The sequence below is a fragment of the Mesoplodon bidens genome (genome assembly GCF_964165515.1).
Source record: "Mesoplodon bidens genome assembly, chromosome: 3".
Taxonomy (NCBI): domain Eukaryota; kingdom Metazoa; phylum Chordata; class Mammalia; order Artiodactyla; family Ziphiidae; genus Mesoplodon; species Mesoplodon bidens.
This window is the reverse complement of record NC_138178.1, coordinates 111,371,795-111,388,637: the sequence shown is the minus strand read 5'-3', so window position 1 is coordinate 111,388,637 and position 16,843 is coordinate 111,371,795. Positions and strand designations below refer to the sequence as shown.

General features: G+C 36.5%; 2 protein-coding genes across 6 annotated transcripts in view; one reads left to right on the top strand and one right to left on the bottom strand.

The window, feature by feature from the left end:
* The window catches only part of HECTD1 (HECT domain E3 ubiquitin protein ligase 1), an 89,547-nt gene extending 78,307 nt beyond the window's left edge, over positions 1 to 11,240 (top strand). For all 5 annotated transcript variants that reach the window (XM_081229673.1, XM_081229675.1, XM_081229671.1 and 2 more), the window contains 13 exons: positions 158 to 212; positions 664 to 846; positions 1,241 to 1,448; positions 1,528 to 1,613; positions 1,772 to 1,899; positions 3,656 to 3,857; positions 5,058 to 5,195; positions 5,472 to 6,079; positions 7,074 to 7,152; positions 7,278 to 7,371; positions 8,072 to 8,222; positions 10,024 to 10,168; positions 10,280 to 11,240. In XM_081229673.1, coding sequence (XP_081085799.1) covers positions 158 to 212; positions 664 to 846; positions 1,241 to 1,448; positions 1,528 to 1,613; positions 1,772 to 1,899; positions 3,656 to 3,857; positions 5,058 to 5,195; positions 5,472 to 6,079; positions 7,074 to 7,152; positions 7,278 to 7,371; positions 8,072 to 8,222; positions 10,024 to 10,168; positions 10,280 to 10,417 — 2,215 coding nt within the window. In that variant the 3' untranslated portion in view covers positions 10,418 to 11,240. The remainder of the gene's footprint in view (positions 1 to 157; positions 213 to 663; positions 847 to 1,240; positions 1,449 to 1,527; positions 1,614 to 1,771; positions 1,900 to 3,655; positions 3,858 to 5,057; positions 5,196 to 5,471; positions 6,080 to 7,073; positions 7,153 to 7,277; positions 7,372 to 8,071; positions 8,223 to 10,023; positions 10,169 to 10,279) is intronic.
* A 140-nt stretch (positions 11,241 to 11,380) lies between these two features.
* AP4S1 (adaptor related protein complex 4 subunit sigma 1) overlaps positions 11,381 to 16,843 on the bottom strand; it is a 49,729-nt gene continuing 44,266 nt past the window's right edge. The window contains exon 6 of the mRNA XM_081229709.1: positions 11,381 to 14,446. Coding sequence (XP_081085835.1) covers positions 14,318 to 14,446 — 129 coding nt within the window. The 3' untranslated portion in view covers positions 11,381 to 14,317. The remainder of the gene's footprint in view (positions 14,447 to 16,843) is intronic.

Sequence of the window (16,843 nt, the reverse complement as noted above, 5' to 3'; positions counted from 1 at the left end):
TTTTCTTATAACTTCTCCCTGAGTTCAGTATTTCATGTAAGCATATAGCTAATGAATGTCCTCATTCATACATGTTTTTAAAGAATTGAAGGCTTATTAGAAATAACCACAAATCATTTGATTTATGAATTAACTTGAATAATATCTTCATATTTAGAATTATGTACAGAGAAATGAAGGATTCTGACAAAGAAAAGGAAAATGGAAAGATGGTAAGTTATTTTTAGGAAATGAGTCTTGCTCTTGGCTACCTAGTAAAAGAAAAAGAAAAGCAAAGAAAAACTAACGCTGTGTTTCAGTTGAACAATTAAGGGAGGAATCAGCAACATGGGATTCTTTTTTTTTTTTTTTGCGGTACGCGGGCCTCTCAGTGTTGTGGCCTCTCCCGTTGCGGAGCACAGGCTCCGGACGCGCAGGCTCAGCGGCCATGGCTCACGGGCCCAGCCGCTCCGCGGCATGTGGGATCTTTCCGGACCTGGGCATGAACCCGTGTCCCCTGCATCGGCAGGTGGACTCTCAACCACTGTGCCACCAGGGAAGCCCAACATGGGATTCTTTAGATTAGGTTAAATGCATGATCTTAAAGCTACCTTATGTAATGCATGTGAAATAGCATAAACTTTATAATCAGGAAAGGCCAACATTTCGTTTTTCCTATTGTAGGGTTGTTGGTCTATAGAGCATGTGGAACAGTATCTTGGCACTGATGAATTACCAAAGAATGACTTGATAACCTACCTGCAGAAGAATGCAGATGCCGCTTTCCTGCGCCACTGGAAATTAACTGGCACTAATAAAAGTATTAGGAAAAACAGAAATTGTTCTCAGCTCATAGCTGCCTATAAGGTATATATTGGCATCAAAACACTATTTTGATTGGGAATGGCTTTGTGCTTTGCAGCTTTTTAAATATTCTTGAGGAAGAGCAGTTCATTGGGACATACTAAAAAGAAGAAGTTGAATTAACATTGTTAATATGCCAGTGCTAAAATTTCAAATGTGGTTTGTGGCATTGGATCTAAATACGTAGTTTTAACTGTGACTTTTAGTGGTTATATTTTGAGAATTTTCTTGGTTTAGAACAAAGCTTGGTTAAGCTTTGACTTGGGTGATACTGTTTTTATTTTTTAAAAAGGCAATTCTTTGAAGAATTCCAGCCTTTTCACATTAATACTAATAGGATGATATATTGCTTTTCTTGAAAATGATTAATGGCTAGTTTTCCTAATTGTTTCTTAAGGATTTTTGTGAGCATGGAACAAAGTCTGGATTAAACCAGGGGGCCATTTCTACTCTTCAAAGTAGTGATATTCTTAATTTGACAAAAGAACAACCTCAGGCCAAAGCAGGCAATGGACAGAATTCTTGTGGAGTAGAAGATGTCCTTCAGCTTCTGCGTATTCTGTATATAGTTGCAAGTGACCCTTATTCAAGAATATCCCAAGAAGGTCTGTAAGAAGCCTTGTTTGATTTCTGTGTTATTTTTAAAAGCAACTCAGTTTATAATTAATTTTATTACTTTTACAGAAGGTGATGAGCAGCCTCAGTTTACTTTTCCACCAGATGAATTCACTAGCAAAAAGATCACAACAAAAATTTTGCAGCAGATTGAGGTAATAAAACCAGATAGTTGAACTCTTCAATCTGTTGGACTTTGAATGTATTGCCTCTCCTTCCTTTGCTACCTCACGCCATCTTTCCTGTTAAGAATTGACTCCTTTTTGTCTTTTTTCATAATCGCTTTAAGACATTGTTATTTGTTAATTTGCAGGAACCATTGGCATTGGCAAGTGGGGCTCTGCCAGACTGGTGTGAACAGTTAACCAGCAAGTGTCCTTTTCTAATACCATTCGAAACTAGACAGCTGTATTTCACATGTACAGCATTTGGTGCATCAAGGTAGGAGGTGTATCATTTTACATTTTTAGAATAAATGTGTTTTTAAATGTTTTATATAAGCTCAAAATGTACATATATACTTTATTTCAAGATTGATGAAGGGAATATATTGTTTTCTCGTAAAGAGTTGTCGACATTTGGGAATTCCCTGGTGGTCCAGTGGTTTAGACCCTGTACTTTCATTGCCAAGGGTGTGGGTTCAATTCCTGGTGGGGGAATGAAGATCCCGCAAGCTGTGAGGTGTGGCCCCCCCCACAAAAAAAAAAGAGTTGTCAACATTTAAACTTTTTTTTTTTTTTTTTTGCGGTACGCGGGCCTCTCACTCTTGTAGCCTCTTCCGTTGCGGAGCACAGGCTCCGGATGCACAGGCTCAGCGGCCATGGCTCACGGGCCCAGCCGCTCCACGGCATGTGGGATCCTCCCGGACCGGGGCACAAACCTGTGTCCCCTGCATCGGCAGGTGGACTCTTAACCATTGCGCCACCAGGGAAGCCCCAACATTTAAACATTTTTTGATTTCCAGTTGGATATAAGCACTCTTGAAGCAGTGTGGATTGAAGTACTGTGTTTTCCATTAGCTAGCATTTATTGTACAGTATTTAAGTGGCTTACATAAATTATTAGTTGCTGAAATTCCCAAGAATACAAAATTTAGTGCTTGCAAATAGCTTTGATAACATTAAAATATATCTTCTGGCCATTATTTTTCTCTTACTACCATCTAACAAACCATTTTACTTCTTTTTGTTTTTCTGTCTCCTTCACTAGATGAAAGTTTCAGGAGGGCAGGAATTTCTGGCAGTTTTGTTCACTGCTCTAGCTGCAGTGTATAGCACGTTGTAGGTGCTCGGTAAATATTTGTTGAGTGATTGAATACCCAGGGTACTTTCAAAGTAGATGTAGAAAAGTTATAATTTAAATGGAGCTGCCTGTTGCCCTTAGTTACATTGTTGTACCATTTCATATCATTTACCAAGCATTTGCACACATAGCACTATAGGCCCGCTGTGATTAATGGCATTGGTTATGACTTTTATTTTATATGTGTGGGTTTGTTTTTTGGTTTTTTTTTTTTTCAATTTTTTAAAAAAAATTTGGCTGCACCACACAGCTTGCAGGATCTTAAGTTCCCTGACCAGGTATTGAATGCGGGCCATGGCAGTGAAAGCCCCGAATCCTAACCACTAGACCACTAGGGAACTCCCTGATTTTTATTTTATAGATGAGGAAACTGATTCTCAAAGTACATAGCTGATTGGCTTGAGAGTACCAAAAAAATTGTAGCACACATGAGAGTAGATCTTTCATCTTCTTATTCTTAATTCAAGATTCTTTCTCCCATCCTAGATGGGTTAACTCTGCATTGTTAAAAAGAAAATGTTTCAAAATCACAACACTGTTTCTGTGTTGGCTTTCAATTTGTATCACAGTAATAAAGATAGCTTAACCATGTTTTACATTCTCTGGTTTAGGAAATGTTTATATTTTATGTATTATGAGTTTGTCTATATTTTTATGTGTTGTGTGGGGTTGGACCACAGACCTTTATTTTGATCTGTTAATTGCTAAAGTAAAAAGGGAAAATATAGACTCAATATTTTCTCAATTTGTTTGAGGAAATAAGGTTAGTATATTTGATCATCTGATGAAATACGATTTTTAAAAAATTCTTAAATCTTTAAATTTTGTTGCTGGTTTAGTAGTACATTCAGCTGTTGCTGTATGCTACAGCTACATAGGTATTTTTCTATTTCAGAGCAATAGTGTGGTTACAAAACCGACGTGAAGCCACTGTGGAAAGAACAAGGACCACAAGTAGTGTAAGGCGAGATGATCCTGGAGAGTTTCGTGTTGGTCGTCTCAAGCATGAAAGAGTGAAAGTTCCACGTGGTGAATCACTGATGGAGTGGGCTGAGAATGTCATGCAAATACATGCAGATCGGAAATCAGTTCTTGAGGTACCTCTATATAATTTCTTTTAGTGTGCAGGACTGACAATTAGAGAACCAGTCTATGTCTTCCACCACATAAAAAACTGCATTAGATAGAAGTGTAGATAGATTTCTCTGCCCTCTGTGCAAAGGCCTTCTCCTCTGGCAGAGCATCTTTCATAAGAGGATGTCAGCTCACCTCCTCAGGGGTCAGGGTCTCGTGGCTTAATGAGCAGCAAAGAATATCTTCACTCATGAAGATATTGAGGGATGTTGTAGCAAATGGCGGTAAGAAATTCAGTATATTTACTGCAGAAATGTTATTGTGGGCATTGTTGATTATATCCTACATACATATTATTCCTTATATATGAGAGACAAGGAAAGAAATACCTCTCCTGTCACAGATGTCAGCCACCTGGTTTGTTTATTTTTGGATCACAGACTGATTATGATAAATACAATACGTCTCTAGAAAATTTATAAGGCTTATGGTTTTCACTTTAAAATTTCTGTGCCTGGGACTTCCCTGGCGGCCCAGCGGTTAGGACCCCGTGCTTCCACTGCAGGGAGCACAGGTTCAATCCCTGTCTGGGGAACTAAGATCCCACGTGCTGCCAGTTCACACCCCCATCCCCAAAACAAGAATTTTCTGTGCCTTCATCTTATTCTTCTTACCCATATAGTCCTCTAACCCAGATAATTCTCAATTATTATTATTTTTTTTAACATGCACTGTGTGTTTTGGTAAGCTGCCTCAAATAATTTTTGGAATACATGGAGTATGGATAAAAAACCTTTAAAGTGATTGCCTAAAGTCAGAAATAAGTGGAAGAGTTTAGGTTTTGGTGTCACATAGACACACGTGTGCATGCACACACACATAAATCTGTATACCATCATTTCCTCAAGCAAATGATATATAACCTCTTTATCTGAAATTTGGTTTCCTTTGGTATGGAAGGACATGTTAATTTATTTTGTAGGTTTGTTGCGAGAAGTAAGTTGATGCATGGACAGTGCTCACCACAGTGTTTAAATATGGAATAGTGTACAACAAATCAAATTTCTCTTTAGAAAAACTGGAATAAAAACTTCTGTGTGGCTTATATTATACCGCTACTATAAAAAAAAGTATATTACAGTAGGACTGGCTTTTGGCAAGAATGGGATCATTAAAATTTTTTTAAGCTTACTTTCCCCCATAATTTATTTGTTCATGTTTAGGTTGAATTTTTAGGAGAAGAAGGAACTGGCTTGGGGCCCACATTAGAATTTTATGCTCTGGTGGCAGCAGAATTCCAGAGAACTGATTTGGGAGCTTGGCTTTGTGATGATAACTTTCCAGATGATGAATCTCGTCATGTAAGATATACTTCCCATTTTGTGATTTGATTTGCGATTCTGCTTTTAGAGGGTTAAAAATCATTTATGCTTCCAGAATGTAAGCCAGGTTTTCTGACTCTACTTTTATTATTGAATAATCCTGATATTATTAAAATGCTTTTAAAGGGTAAAATTTAGTCTATAAAACCTATTTAATAAAATGTGTTTATAGATACTTTTAGATAGCTGAATTAAGATGTTTAATGTTTATGGATCTTTTCATTTTTTTTTGCATTTCTCCCTCTAAAAAATTAGGTCGATCTTGGAGGTGGATTGAAACCTCCTGGATACTATGTTCAGAGATCATGTGGACTGTTTACAGCTCCATTTCCACAAGATAGTGATGAGCTTGAAAGGATCACAAAACTCTTTCATTTCCTTGGAATTTTCTTGGCCAAATGCATTCAAGACAATAGACTTGTGGACTTACCTATTTCTAAACCTTTCTTTAAACTTATGTGTATGGGTGACATTAAAAGCAATATGAGTAAATTGATTTATGAGTCACGAGGTGATAGAGACTTACACTGTACTGAAAGTCAGTCTGAAGCCTCTACAGAAGAAGGTCATGATTCACTCTCAGTAGGAAGCTTTGAAGAGGATTCAAAATCAGAATTTATTCTAGATCCCCCCAAACCAAAACCCCCAGCTTGGTTTAATGGAATTTTAACTTGGGAAGACTTTGAACTAGTAAACCCACACAGAGCCAGATTTTTAAAAGAAATTAAAGACCTTGCTATCAAGAGGCGCCAGATTTTAAGCAACAAAGGTCTTTCTGAAGATGAGAAGAACACAAAATTACAAGAACTAGTGCTGAAGAATCCATCAGGTTCTGGGCCTCCACTTAGCATAGAGGATTTAGGGTAAGCTTTATATATATATATATATATATATATATACTCTTCAACCTAATGGATGAATAAATTCTAAAGCTTTTGTTCCTTTGTCTTCATGGATATGCAATATATGAATATACAGTCTGTTAATAATAAGATGCTTTAGGAAATATCGATATTTGATTTGATCCTTTGATTTGTTAATATTATAAAGAGAGCACTCAGAATACCAGAATATAGTTTATTAATCATCAGACGTCTGAAAGATTATCTGATTTATCAAATGTGGTAACTATATATATCTTGTATAAACAGTCCAAAGCCAATAATATTTTGACAAATTCATTAGCTAATTGATATATATAGCCTACTTGAAAAACCTCAGAATAGTTTGCTTTGTATGTAAGCCTTATCCCCAGTGGCTGCATTAACTAACTCAGATGCTGTAGATCTTTTGATAAAATTCTATTAATTTATATACATGTAATTATTATACCCTTGGTATGTTAAACTGATTTTGGATTGACTGCAAGGCTTTGCTGTCTTTTTTTTCCTTCCTTCCTTTCCTTCTTTCTTTGATGATAACATTGAGAAGTTGTGTTTGATAAGTTGTTCATATGTTCAAGGTTTGACTTGAGGCAGGGGTAAAAACAGAGCATGAACAACTTTAGTAAAAAAAAAATAGTTTCTTTTGCAAAAAAAAAGAAAAATCTTGTAAACATGTTGCTACCATAATTCATTACAAAAATCCATAGTTGATTAATTTTGTGCCTAAGGAGGAAGTGAAACATGAAAGGTGATGTTTCATGAAATGCTTGCAAAGCCAGGTTTGGTAAACAGTTGGCCAAATAGTTTTTGTGCACACAGTTTTGCATTTTAAAAGGCCCCATACTTAATATCTAAGCTGGTATAATGATTTTGTTATTGTTGGGGGAGGTGCTCATGGTTTTGGCGGCAGTGTTTTAAAAATTAAACACCAATGGTAGCTGAATGTTAATCTAATCCTTTTCTGTCCTCCCAGTTTAAATTTCCAGTTTTGCCCTTCCTCAAGAATATATGGTTTTACAGCTGTGGATCTCAAGCCAAGTGGTGAAGATGAGGTACAAATTTTGCTTTTGATATATTTGTAAGTCTAGAAAATTCCTCTTAATGAGGCCAGTTGTACTAGGCGCTACTGAAATATTCCTAGATATTAACAATTACGTTGATAAATTTTCCTTTGCAGATGGTAACAATGGATAATGCAGAAGAATATGTGGATTTGATGTTTGACTTTTGTATGCATATGGGTATTCAGAAACAGATGGAAGCCTTTAGAGGTAATTTTTAAGGCTCTTTAGTTGAATCCCTCTCCTTTTACTTTGAGACAGCTGAAATTAACGTACTGCTATGCTCAAAAATTGCTAGTAATCTCTAGATTTGCCCTCTAGTTTTTTGTCTTCCCAACAGTTAGGTCCTGCAAAGTACTCAGAATAGGTTGGAACATTTTCAAGCTGTAGCATACCCTCAGCTTGGTCCTCCTGAGTAATGAGGGACCCACTTTTGGCTTCTGTTTTTTCATTTGTAAGTGGATATAATATTGTTGCGTACTTCCAATATTACATGATCAAGATGAGTTAAACTATGTTAGAACCTAAATTCTTCAAATAAAGATTGACGCAAAATACATTGGACTGTTTATCACTTACTAGTTTTAAATGAGAACATGGCCTTGGCTGGCTTGTATGACATAAGAACTGATTGGGAAATTATTAGAATTTGGCTACTGACCATAGTGTCTGAATATTCTCTCCCTGTCTATATTTGTGATAATAAGCAAAAATTTCTGTACTTAAAACCCTAGCACAGTTTTTATTTCAAGCTATTTTCATTTATATTTGCTTTTTCAAATATTTATTAATATTTATCTTCTATCCATTTAGTTGAGTATCTTGATTTGAAATTTGTTATTTTGAAATTATAACTTAGAAACTGAGTTGTGTGTTTTGTTTTTGTTTTTTTGCTGTGTGTGTAATGTAGATGGGTTTAATAAAGTTTTTCCAATGGAGAAATTAAGTTCCTTCAGCCATGAAGAAGTCCAAATGATTCTTTGTGGAAATCAGTCGCCATCCTGGGCAGCAGAGGATATTATTAATTATACTGAACCTAAGTTGGGTTATACACGTGATAGGTATGTATTGGTTATTTTCTAAGATCAACAAATTGTTTATGTTCCAAAATCAAATGGCGGGTTCTCTAAATGACTCAGTGAATTATATGCATAAAATGAGAAAGGAGTTAAGTCTCACCGTTACTAAGATGTATATTCACTGATAAGGCTGAGTTCACACAAAAAGTCATCTTGGCTGATGTTAACATTCCTTTTCTCACTGTGTTTTAACTGTTCATCATTTTAAAAATTGGGTCATTTGTAAACCCTTAGGCTTTATTGCTTTTATATTAACCTTTATTTTCAAATAATTTCAATCTTATAGAAAAGCTGAAGAATAGTTAAGAATTCCTATATATCCTTTACCAGAATCACCAGTACTTAACGTTTTGCTGTATTTCTTTTACACTATCTCTTTATACACACACACACACATATATTTTCTGAACCATTTGAGGATATGTTGCATATATCTTGTACCTTTACTCTGTAATACATTAGTGTACATTCCTCAGAATATGGCCATACTCCCACATAGCCATACTAGTTAGCAAAATTTGTGATTCCATACTCTTAGCTAATCTATAGTCTACATTCCAGCTTTGTTGATTATTCCAGTGATGTCTTTAATAGCACTCACTTCACTCCCATTCTCCTCCATCAGGAAATTGTATTTAGTTGTGATATGTTTTTATTTTTTTTATTTTTTTATTTTTTTTTAGAAGATGTTGGGGGTAGGAGTTTTTTTTTTTATTAATTAATTTATTTTTGCTGTGTTGGGTCTTTGTTTCTGTGCGAGGGCTTTCTCTAGTTGTGGCAAGTGGAAGCCACTCTTCATCGCGGTGCGCGGGGCTCTCACTATCTCAGCCTCTCTTGTTGCGGAGCACAGGCTCCAGACGCGCAGGCTCAGTAGATGTGGCTCACGGGCCCAATTGCTCCGCGGCATGTGGGATCTTCCCAGACCAGGGCTCGAACCCGTGTCCCCTGCATTAGCAGGCAGATTCTCAACCACTGCACCACCAGGGAAGCCCGTGTGATATGTTTTTAATCAACAGTTCCTCGGATGTTTTTTCTTTCGTACCACTGACATTTTTTAAGACTGTAAGCCCTGTATTTTTTTTTAAGTTTTCAAATGTAAATGAGAAAGTATTATTATTTTAAATTTAATGACATTGTATATATAGTTTTTTTTTAAGTATTAAAGTTTTTATTGAAGCATAACAGAGAAGTACACAAATTGCACATACATCCTGGAGAATTTTCACAAAATGGACACACCTATATAATTGGTACCCAGAACAAGAAACAACTCTAGAAGTCCCCATCCCCATCTTATTCTTTTCTAGTCATTAAATCACTATTCCCATTGATTTTGCTTGCTTTTTGAACTTTAGTAAATGAAATCATGAAGTATGTATTCTCTAAGGTCTGGTTTCTTTTATTTAATATTATAATTATGAAATTCATCCATGTTGTAGCATATAGTGATACTTTATTTCACTGTTAACAAAAATTATTATTTCAGATCCCTGTTGCTAGTTTAGCCATATTTGGGTGAATTATGCATGTTCATCTTGAGCTTTTCTGATTTGCTGCCTTTGTTGCATATACTCCATCAGTGTTTCAGTCTATCTGTATCAGTCTTTGAAGGATATTTTTCAAGTAGTTTGTATCCGCTTATTTCATACTTACCCAAGAGTCTCTAGACAGTGTTGTTCTTCCAACACGCGGATATTCGTTTTTAGGGTTATTGCTGGCTTATACAGTAATGGTAGTATTTTTCATTTAAATCAGCTATCAATATAACTTTTTCTTCTTTTAGCCCAGGTTTCCTTAGGTTTGTGAGGGTTTTATGTGGCATGTCTTCAGATGAGAGGAAGGCATTCCTGCAGTTTACCACTGGTTGTTCAACTCTACCCCCAGGTGGACTGGCTAACTTGCATCCCAGGCTCACAGTTGTACGCAAGGTACAAACTCTAGCTACTGGGGAATCTAAATGGAATTAAGATACTTAAGGATTGAAAGAAATACATATTTAAAGTCATGGTCTTCTGTTGTTTTCACTTCTGTTTCTGTAGGTTGATGCTACTGATGCAAGCTACCCATCAGTGAATACATGTGTACATTATCTAAAGTTGCCGGAATACTCTTCGGAGGAGATCATGAGAGAGCGCCTGCTAGCTGCTACAATGGAGAAAGGCTTTCATCTCAACTGAGCTTTGAAGTGCAATGGGAGATATCAGAGACTTAAAATTCTAGTGAAGCCTCTTGTGTTTGTGTGCAGAGAAGTATATGATCCTCCATGCTAATGACACTTGCCTTTTTTCCACCATTAAGGCTTTAAGAACACATGGAATAAGTTCGTTAGCTGCTAATGACAAAACAAATCCTTTAACTATCCAGCCAGCAAGTATATAGCACAGAACACTTTGTGTTGCTACAAGGGCTCATGTGACTGGAATTAGGTGGTCCTACTTGACTGTTCCAAAGAGCAGCTTCTCAGATCTTCAGTGTTCATTGGTAAATTTCTAACAGTGTATTTGTGTAAAGTTTGTCATTTCATACTTCATACACTACAGTTGCCATCACTGATGCCTGTTTTGCTGGCTTTTAAGCTACTCGGTCAAAAATCCTGCTTCCTTAAAACATAGAGTTAATGAGCATCTCAAGCTTTTTCTTTTCCTTTTTAATGATGCCTGCACTATCAGAGTATATCTAGTGTTCTCTCTTTTGTTTGGCATATAATCATGCACAGCCTTTTTATTTCTTTGAGGTGGGGAGTATATTTTTATTTCCTAAATGCCATACTATAAAGATCAAATTCTTAAGTGTGTTTGTGCAGTTCAAAAATAAAGATATATTAAGTGGGGGGGAGAAAACACTGGTTTAGGTGCAAGGCACACTTAAAGCAAGTTTTACTTTTGGTTGTATTTTCTTTGTATATTATAAACATTTATTTAACTTGTTGCAGTTTGAAGTAAAAAAATTTCCAAAATGTATTCTCAACAATAATCATTAAAATGTTTGCAGCGTACAAAACTGTGTCATGTGAATGTTTCACTGCAGCCATCAGACCTAAGAGCTTAACTGTATACTTTTCATTTTGAATCATTGAGATATATAGTTTTTTGAAATTACTACATGAAGAAATGTATTTTTCTGTGTAAATACACTTACTGAAACTGGAAAGCTAGGAGAAATATATGTTCACATGCTTGTGATCCAACTCTTGTGTTCTGTCTTTAAAGTATTCTTCAGGTAAAAATAGCCAAGTTATTTGTGTTAACTTTTTAAACACCAAGTATGCTACTTACCATTGTATCTTCAGCGATGTGTAAGTCTGAGATCCAAGAATGATTTTTGAATGTTGTGTTAGTGTGAAAAGAAACCACTGGGATAATGCTATTTCCTGGTTTTGAAAAGGGGCTATATTTCCATTTTCCTGTGACTTATCATATCTATGCATCTAGGTAAAAGAAATGTCACTAGGTCTGATTTAGCCAAATGGATTTTATAGGCGTGAAAAGCATTTTTTGGAATTGCCCACAATTTACCTGTTTAAAAGGTATGTTCCCTTTCTACATTAGAAGAGATTTCTCCCATTGCGGTCAATCATTTGAGTAGTGTTTCTGTTCTCTGCATGAGAATGTTGTGACTATGTAATCAGAGGCAGCATTCACATAATTTACCTTATTGTTAGCTTCACAGTTCTCTGCGAGAATAAAAGTTAAAATAAAACATAATAGCAATATTTAAACGTATGACCTATGCTTTAATCCAGAAAACAGTGGTGGCGATTGTCTCAATACATGGATGCATGACTAGAACTTTACACTAGCAGTAGAATTAAAATCCAGTTTATGTGTATTATTTAAGTCTCTAAAATGTCTGTCAATAGCCAGCTTTTACCAAGACTCGTCTAGCACAGGGGTCAGCAAACTGTGGCCTGCCGTTTGCATTTGTATGGCCCATGAACTAAACATGGTTTTTAAATTTTTAAGTGGTTGAAAAAAATAAAAAAGAATAATAATATGTGAAAATTTTAATGAAATTCAGATTTGTGTCCATAAAGAAATAAAGTTTTATTAGAACACAGCCATGCTGACTTATTTATGTATAATCTATGGCTCTTTTTTGCACTACAGTGGCAGAACTGAGTGGTTACAGCAAAGACCGTATGGGCCACGAAGCCTAGACTATTTACTGTCTGGTCCTTTGCAGAAAAGGTTTGCTGAATCCTGGTCTAGCACATTGCTACAGCAGGTAAAGTTGATGAGTCTTATACAGTGAGTAACTCTGAAATGTCAGGAATCTTCCTGTAGAACTAAAAGTCCAAGAACAAGGTAAAGCTGACCAGTCTGAGACATAAATTTCATGAGTCTGAAAATCACTTAAAGCTGGTAGTCACAGTTCAGCAATAAACCTGAAGTGAGATGATGACAGCCTGTCACACAACAGAGAGTCACATTAGAGTTCACTTTGTGTATAAGTACTGTGAGACATCTTCTTGGGTCTTCACATACACTAGCCTCTGGAGTATTTTTTCCAGTGGTATCTACCTAGTATTTTTTTTAATTATTATTCTCTCAAGGTACTAAAATCTGTGCCAAGATGTTATTTGAATGCTATTTTGGTGTGACCCCAAAATTAATTTTATTCACTCCCTAGTTACTTCTGGTGTACCAGTTTCAGCAGTTACCCGAATGTGCTACTGATTAAGTGCCTACCAACTAGGCCAGTGTTTCCCAACTAATTATGTCAGAAAGACCTCCAAAGCACTTTGATTTAGACTGGGCTTTCCCCAGACCTTGGCTACTTAATGCATACCATTCACTGTTCTGGCAGGTCAGAAGCCTTTCCTCTGCCTTCCTGAATGAGTCCAGAACAATTAAGGTTTGCTTCTGGAGTCCATTATTGACTGGTTGCCTGGTAGATGCAAACTTTGAAATATGTAAGTGAAGTTTTAGAAACACAGAGAACTTAAACAAAATCCCCCTATACACACACACACGAGAGAGGGAGAGAGATCAGACAGTACTGAATGAATTACTGCCTAGAATGCCCATTTACATCCTCTTGCAGGACAGAGTGTTGTAGGTGAAAGAACTCTTGGAATTCCATAGGGTGGCACAATATCTTCATGTATCAAGACTATATTTCTGTGTCCTCCAATGTACTTGCCCTCCTACCCTAACATGCACATGAACCTGCTTTTACTTAAGACAGCTCTGTATCTCCTACAAGAGCATATACACAGAAAGCTTTGGGAGGATCAGAGCATTGCTCTTCTATAGTGACTTAGAAGTTTTCTTTGCTTCAACACATTCCAGGAGAAGGGGTTGAAGGAATAAAAGGGAGGGGAAGACGGAGTCATTTCATGGCAACCTGAACAGAGATGTTCTCTTGCATTCTTTTTTTAAACTTTGAACTAAATTTCATTTACAAATAAGTTTACTACTAAGACTAACTCTTCACAATATGGCATGTAGGATAGCTATAAGGGTTGTCTTAGCGATTCATTATTAGGTAGTAACATTCTCTATAGAGTTAATTACATGATGTCATTGTAATTGCCAAGTACCCATAAAATGGATATCAGGCTTTTAGAAACTGGCAAAGAATATTTGATTCTGCAATTTTCATTAGGTACACACATTTTGACTTAAGGAAAAAGATAGCATTCAGAAAACAGTATTATTCAAAGTGCTATGCATGTTCAAGTCAATTTTAAAAGTTTATTGGCCAATAGGTGCCACATTTTCTTCCCACCCCATGATGCTGTTCCTGAATTTATCCCTTTGCAAAGGGAAGCAGAGACCAAAAGAGTTTCCCTCAGTACTCCACAAAATCTAAATAAGCGAGAAAAAAAATGCTTCAGAAAATAAAACTTGTCTCTCCGTTTAGAGAAAAATTTTCTTTGTGCCTCATGTTTTAAAATACAGTTTTGTTTTCCATTTAGGAACTGTGGAAAACACCTATTTAAAATGTCTTTGGAAGGACAGCCTATTTTGCAGTGTTTGGTCTTCCAGATTCTTCTGGGCTAGTGATGTTGAGAGGTATTCCATGGTGTCCTCATTTCCTGTAAGTCGATGTTGTCTGGCAGAGCCTTTCTGTTTTCAGCTGTCTGGCATCTTATCAAGAATTAGTAGAGGGGCAAGAATTCTTGCCCGATTCGTTTCCACAATGCAGCCATTTAACACCATCTCATCCAAAATGATGTGTACTTTATCCAAATTAAACATTATCTAGGGTCATTTAAGGAAATTAGTTACAAAAATGTTAACATTCAGTAAATAGTAACTTATGACTTTGCCTGGAATTTTTCCAGTGTAAATTAGTCTAAGTGTGAAGGTTTGTTTTTTTTAACAGAATCCCTGAAATTAAATTTAAAATTGGTATTTATATTAGAAATTATTACCTTCATGTACACATATATACCTAATTTCACCTGGGTTAGGCTAACTGGACAATAGACATAGAAATGGAACAGCTATACCTTTTAGCCAGAGGGAGACGGAATCTCTACTAAGAGCTGGAGAACAAAGCAAGTAAATTTTGGTAAGAGTGTGACCTGACCTCAAGAACAATGTCTTCCCAGACAATAATAACAACAGTAATAGCCATGACTTATTGAATACTCATTATGTTCCAGGCATTGTGTTGAGTGTTTTACATGTATTATTTCAGTCTCCTCTACGACTAGGTGATGTACATGCTAACATTATCCTCATTTTACACAGGAACAAACAGGCTCAAAGCCATTGCCTACAGTCACATGGCTAGTAATTGTCAGAGCTGGAATTTAAACCGAAAGTTTGAGCTTAACTGCTCTGCTTCCAGACTTCCCAGGAGAGGCCTGAGGCTGCTGAGTATACATCCTCCCACCGCCCTCAAACCTCCACCCCAAAACAAATGCCTTTACAATACTGCACTTTGAGCATCTTTTGTGTCAGACAGGCTAAAGAAAAAAATAACCACGAGGAGAAATGAATGAAGAAAAGGCAATGCTGACTTAATTCCCAAGGAGATAAAAATTCTGATTTTCAAGAGACTACCTCTTATAAATGGAGCATTCTAAAAATACTCATTTGAGAATTATGGAGCCACTTTAGCTTACTGACGTTCTTATTGGAAAGTTAGTACAGGGCATGGGAGAAGAAAACACTGTTAGACTATGATGTCTAGCTAATTAGAAAGAGCCAAGTCCTTCCTCCAGTAGTCCCTTCATTTGAGTACCTAACTCTTCTTTTGTGAAATTGAACTGGAAGAGAGAACTGACCTGTTCTGGAAGAGAGAATTTAACTCTTGAGAGTGAAGATGATAATGGTTGAACGTTTCTAAATTCTATGCTTTACTATCTTAAGTTTCCATCACTAAAGAGCACAATCTTCGTCTCTTTAGAAAAAAACAGAACAAAAAACAGCTGACAGATTGTTTCAAAAAGACAAACTTCATTCAACAAGCGAGTGATTAAATGCACTATGGGAGTTCATAATTAGTGAATCTTTGTAAAATGAGCCATTACCACCTGATTTTTCTTCCCAATAATTCCAGATGTTCAAGTCTATTGTATTTGTGTGAAGTACATCTATAGAGAATGAGACAATCCTGTGAATGACTTTTAAGTTTCTATTAGGCTTTGTGTTAATACCTCATTAAGCTCTGTGCAAATAGTCCTCCAGCAGAATAAATTTTTTCAGAAGCCCATGGGAACTGTCCTTAAGTGACCCAGAAAAAAAAAAGCTTTACTCTGTTACACCTATTAATAATGTCTTCCAATTAGATGGATGATTGTTTTGTCCATGGCCAAATTGGGACTGGAATATTAGGCGCTTGACTTTATCCTCTTCACCAGACCCAGAAGCCAGAACTTAGAAGCCAGGACAAGGTAGGAATGACAGCCAGGTATAAAGGAAGGCAGAGCTGGGAAGCACAGGTGACTGCATGAAAAAAATGCCCTGTAGAATCCCCCTGTTGTATTCACTAAGGGCAATGAAAGCCTAGTGCCCTTTTTTTTTGGTGTCAAGGTTTTTTGTTTTAAGTATAGTTGATTTACAATGTTGTATGAATTAGTGCTGTACAGCAAAGTGATTCAGTTATACACACACATATATACACATTCTGTTTTAAAATATTCTTTTCCATCATGGTTTATCATAGGATACTGAATACAGTTCTCTGTGCTATACAGTAGGACCTTGTTGTTTAAAGCCTAGTGCCTTTAAAAATGTCGACCCATCCAGGGTGATTCTGAGGTAGAAGGAGATGTCATTTTAATCTATTTGAATCGATGCAGGGATCAAGCTGCTCTGAAGACTGCTCCATCTTTGGCAAGAATATGGTCAGTAATTCAGATGTCCCCTTGAACAACTAGCTCAGTGTTTTGAAATTCAGATTAGAATTTACTGCTGAATCATATCAACCACTGACATCCTCACAATGCAAGGACAAGGTCCTTCAGCAAGTCTGAATTTCCCAACATCCTGGAAACATGAATTGCTCAGTGAGGGCATTCGGTACTGTGGGCATGTGACTGCCTGTCTATCTGAGTATCTGGCTCAAACCCCTAATAATCATGCAACTTTCTGGCACTATAAAGGGAAACCACAGACCAAATCCAATGTGAGGCAAAAGCCTGAAAA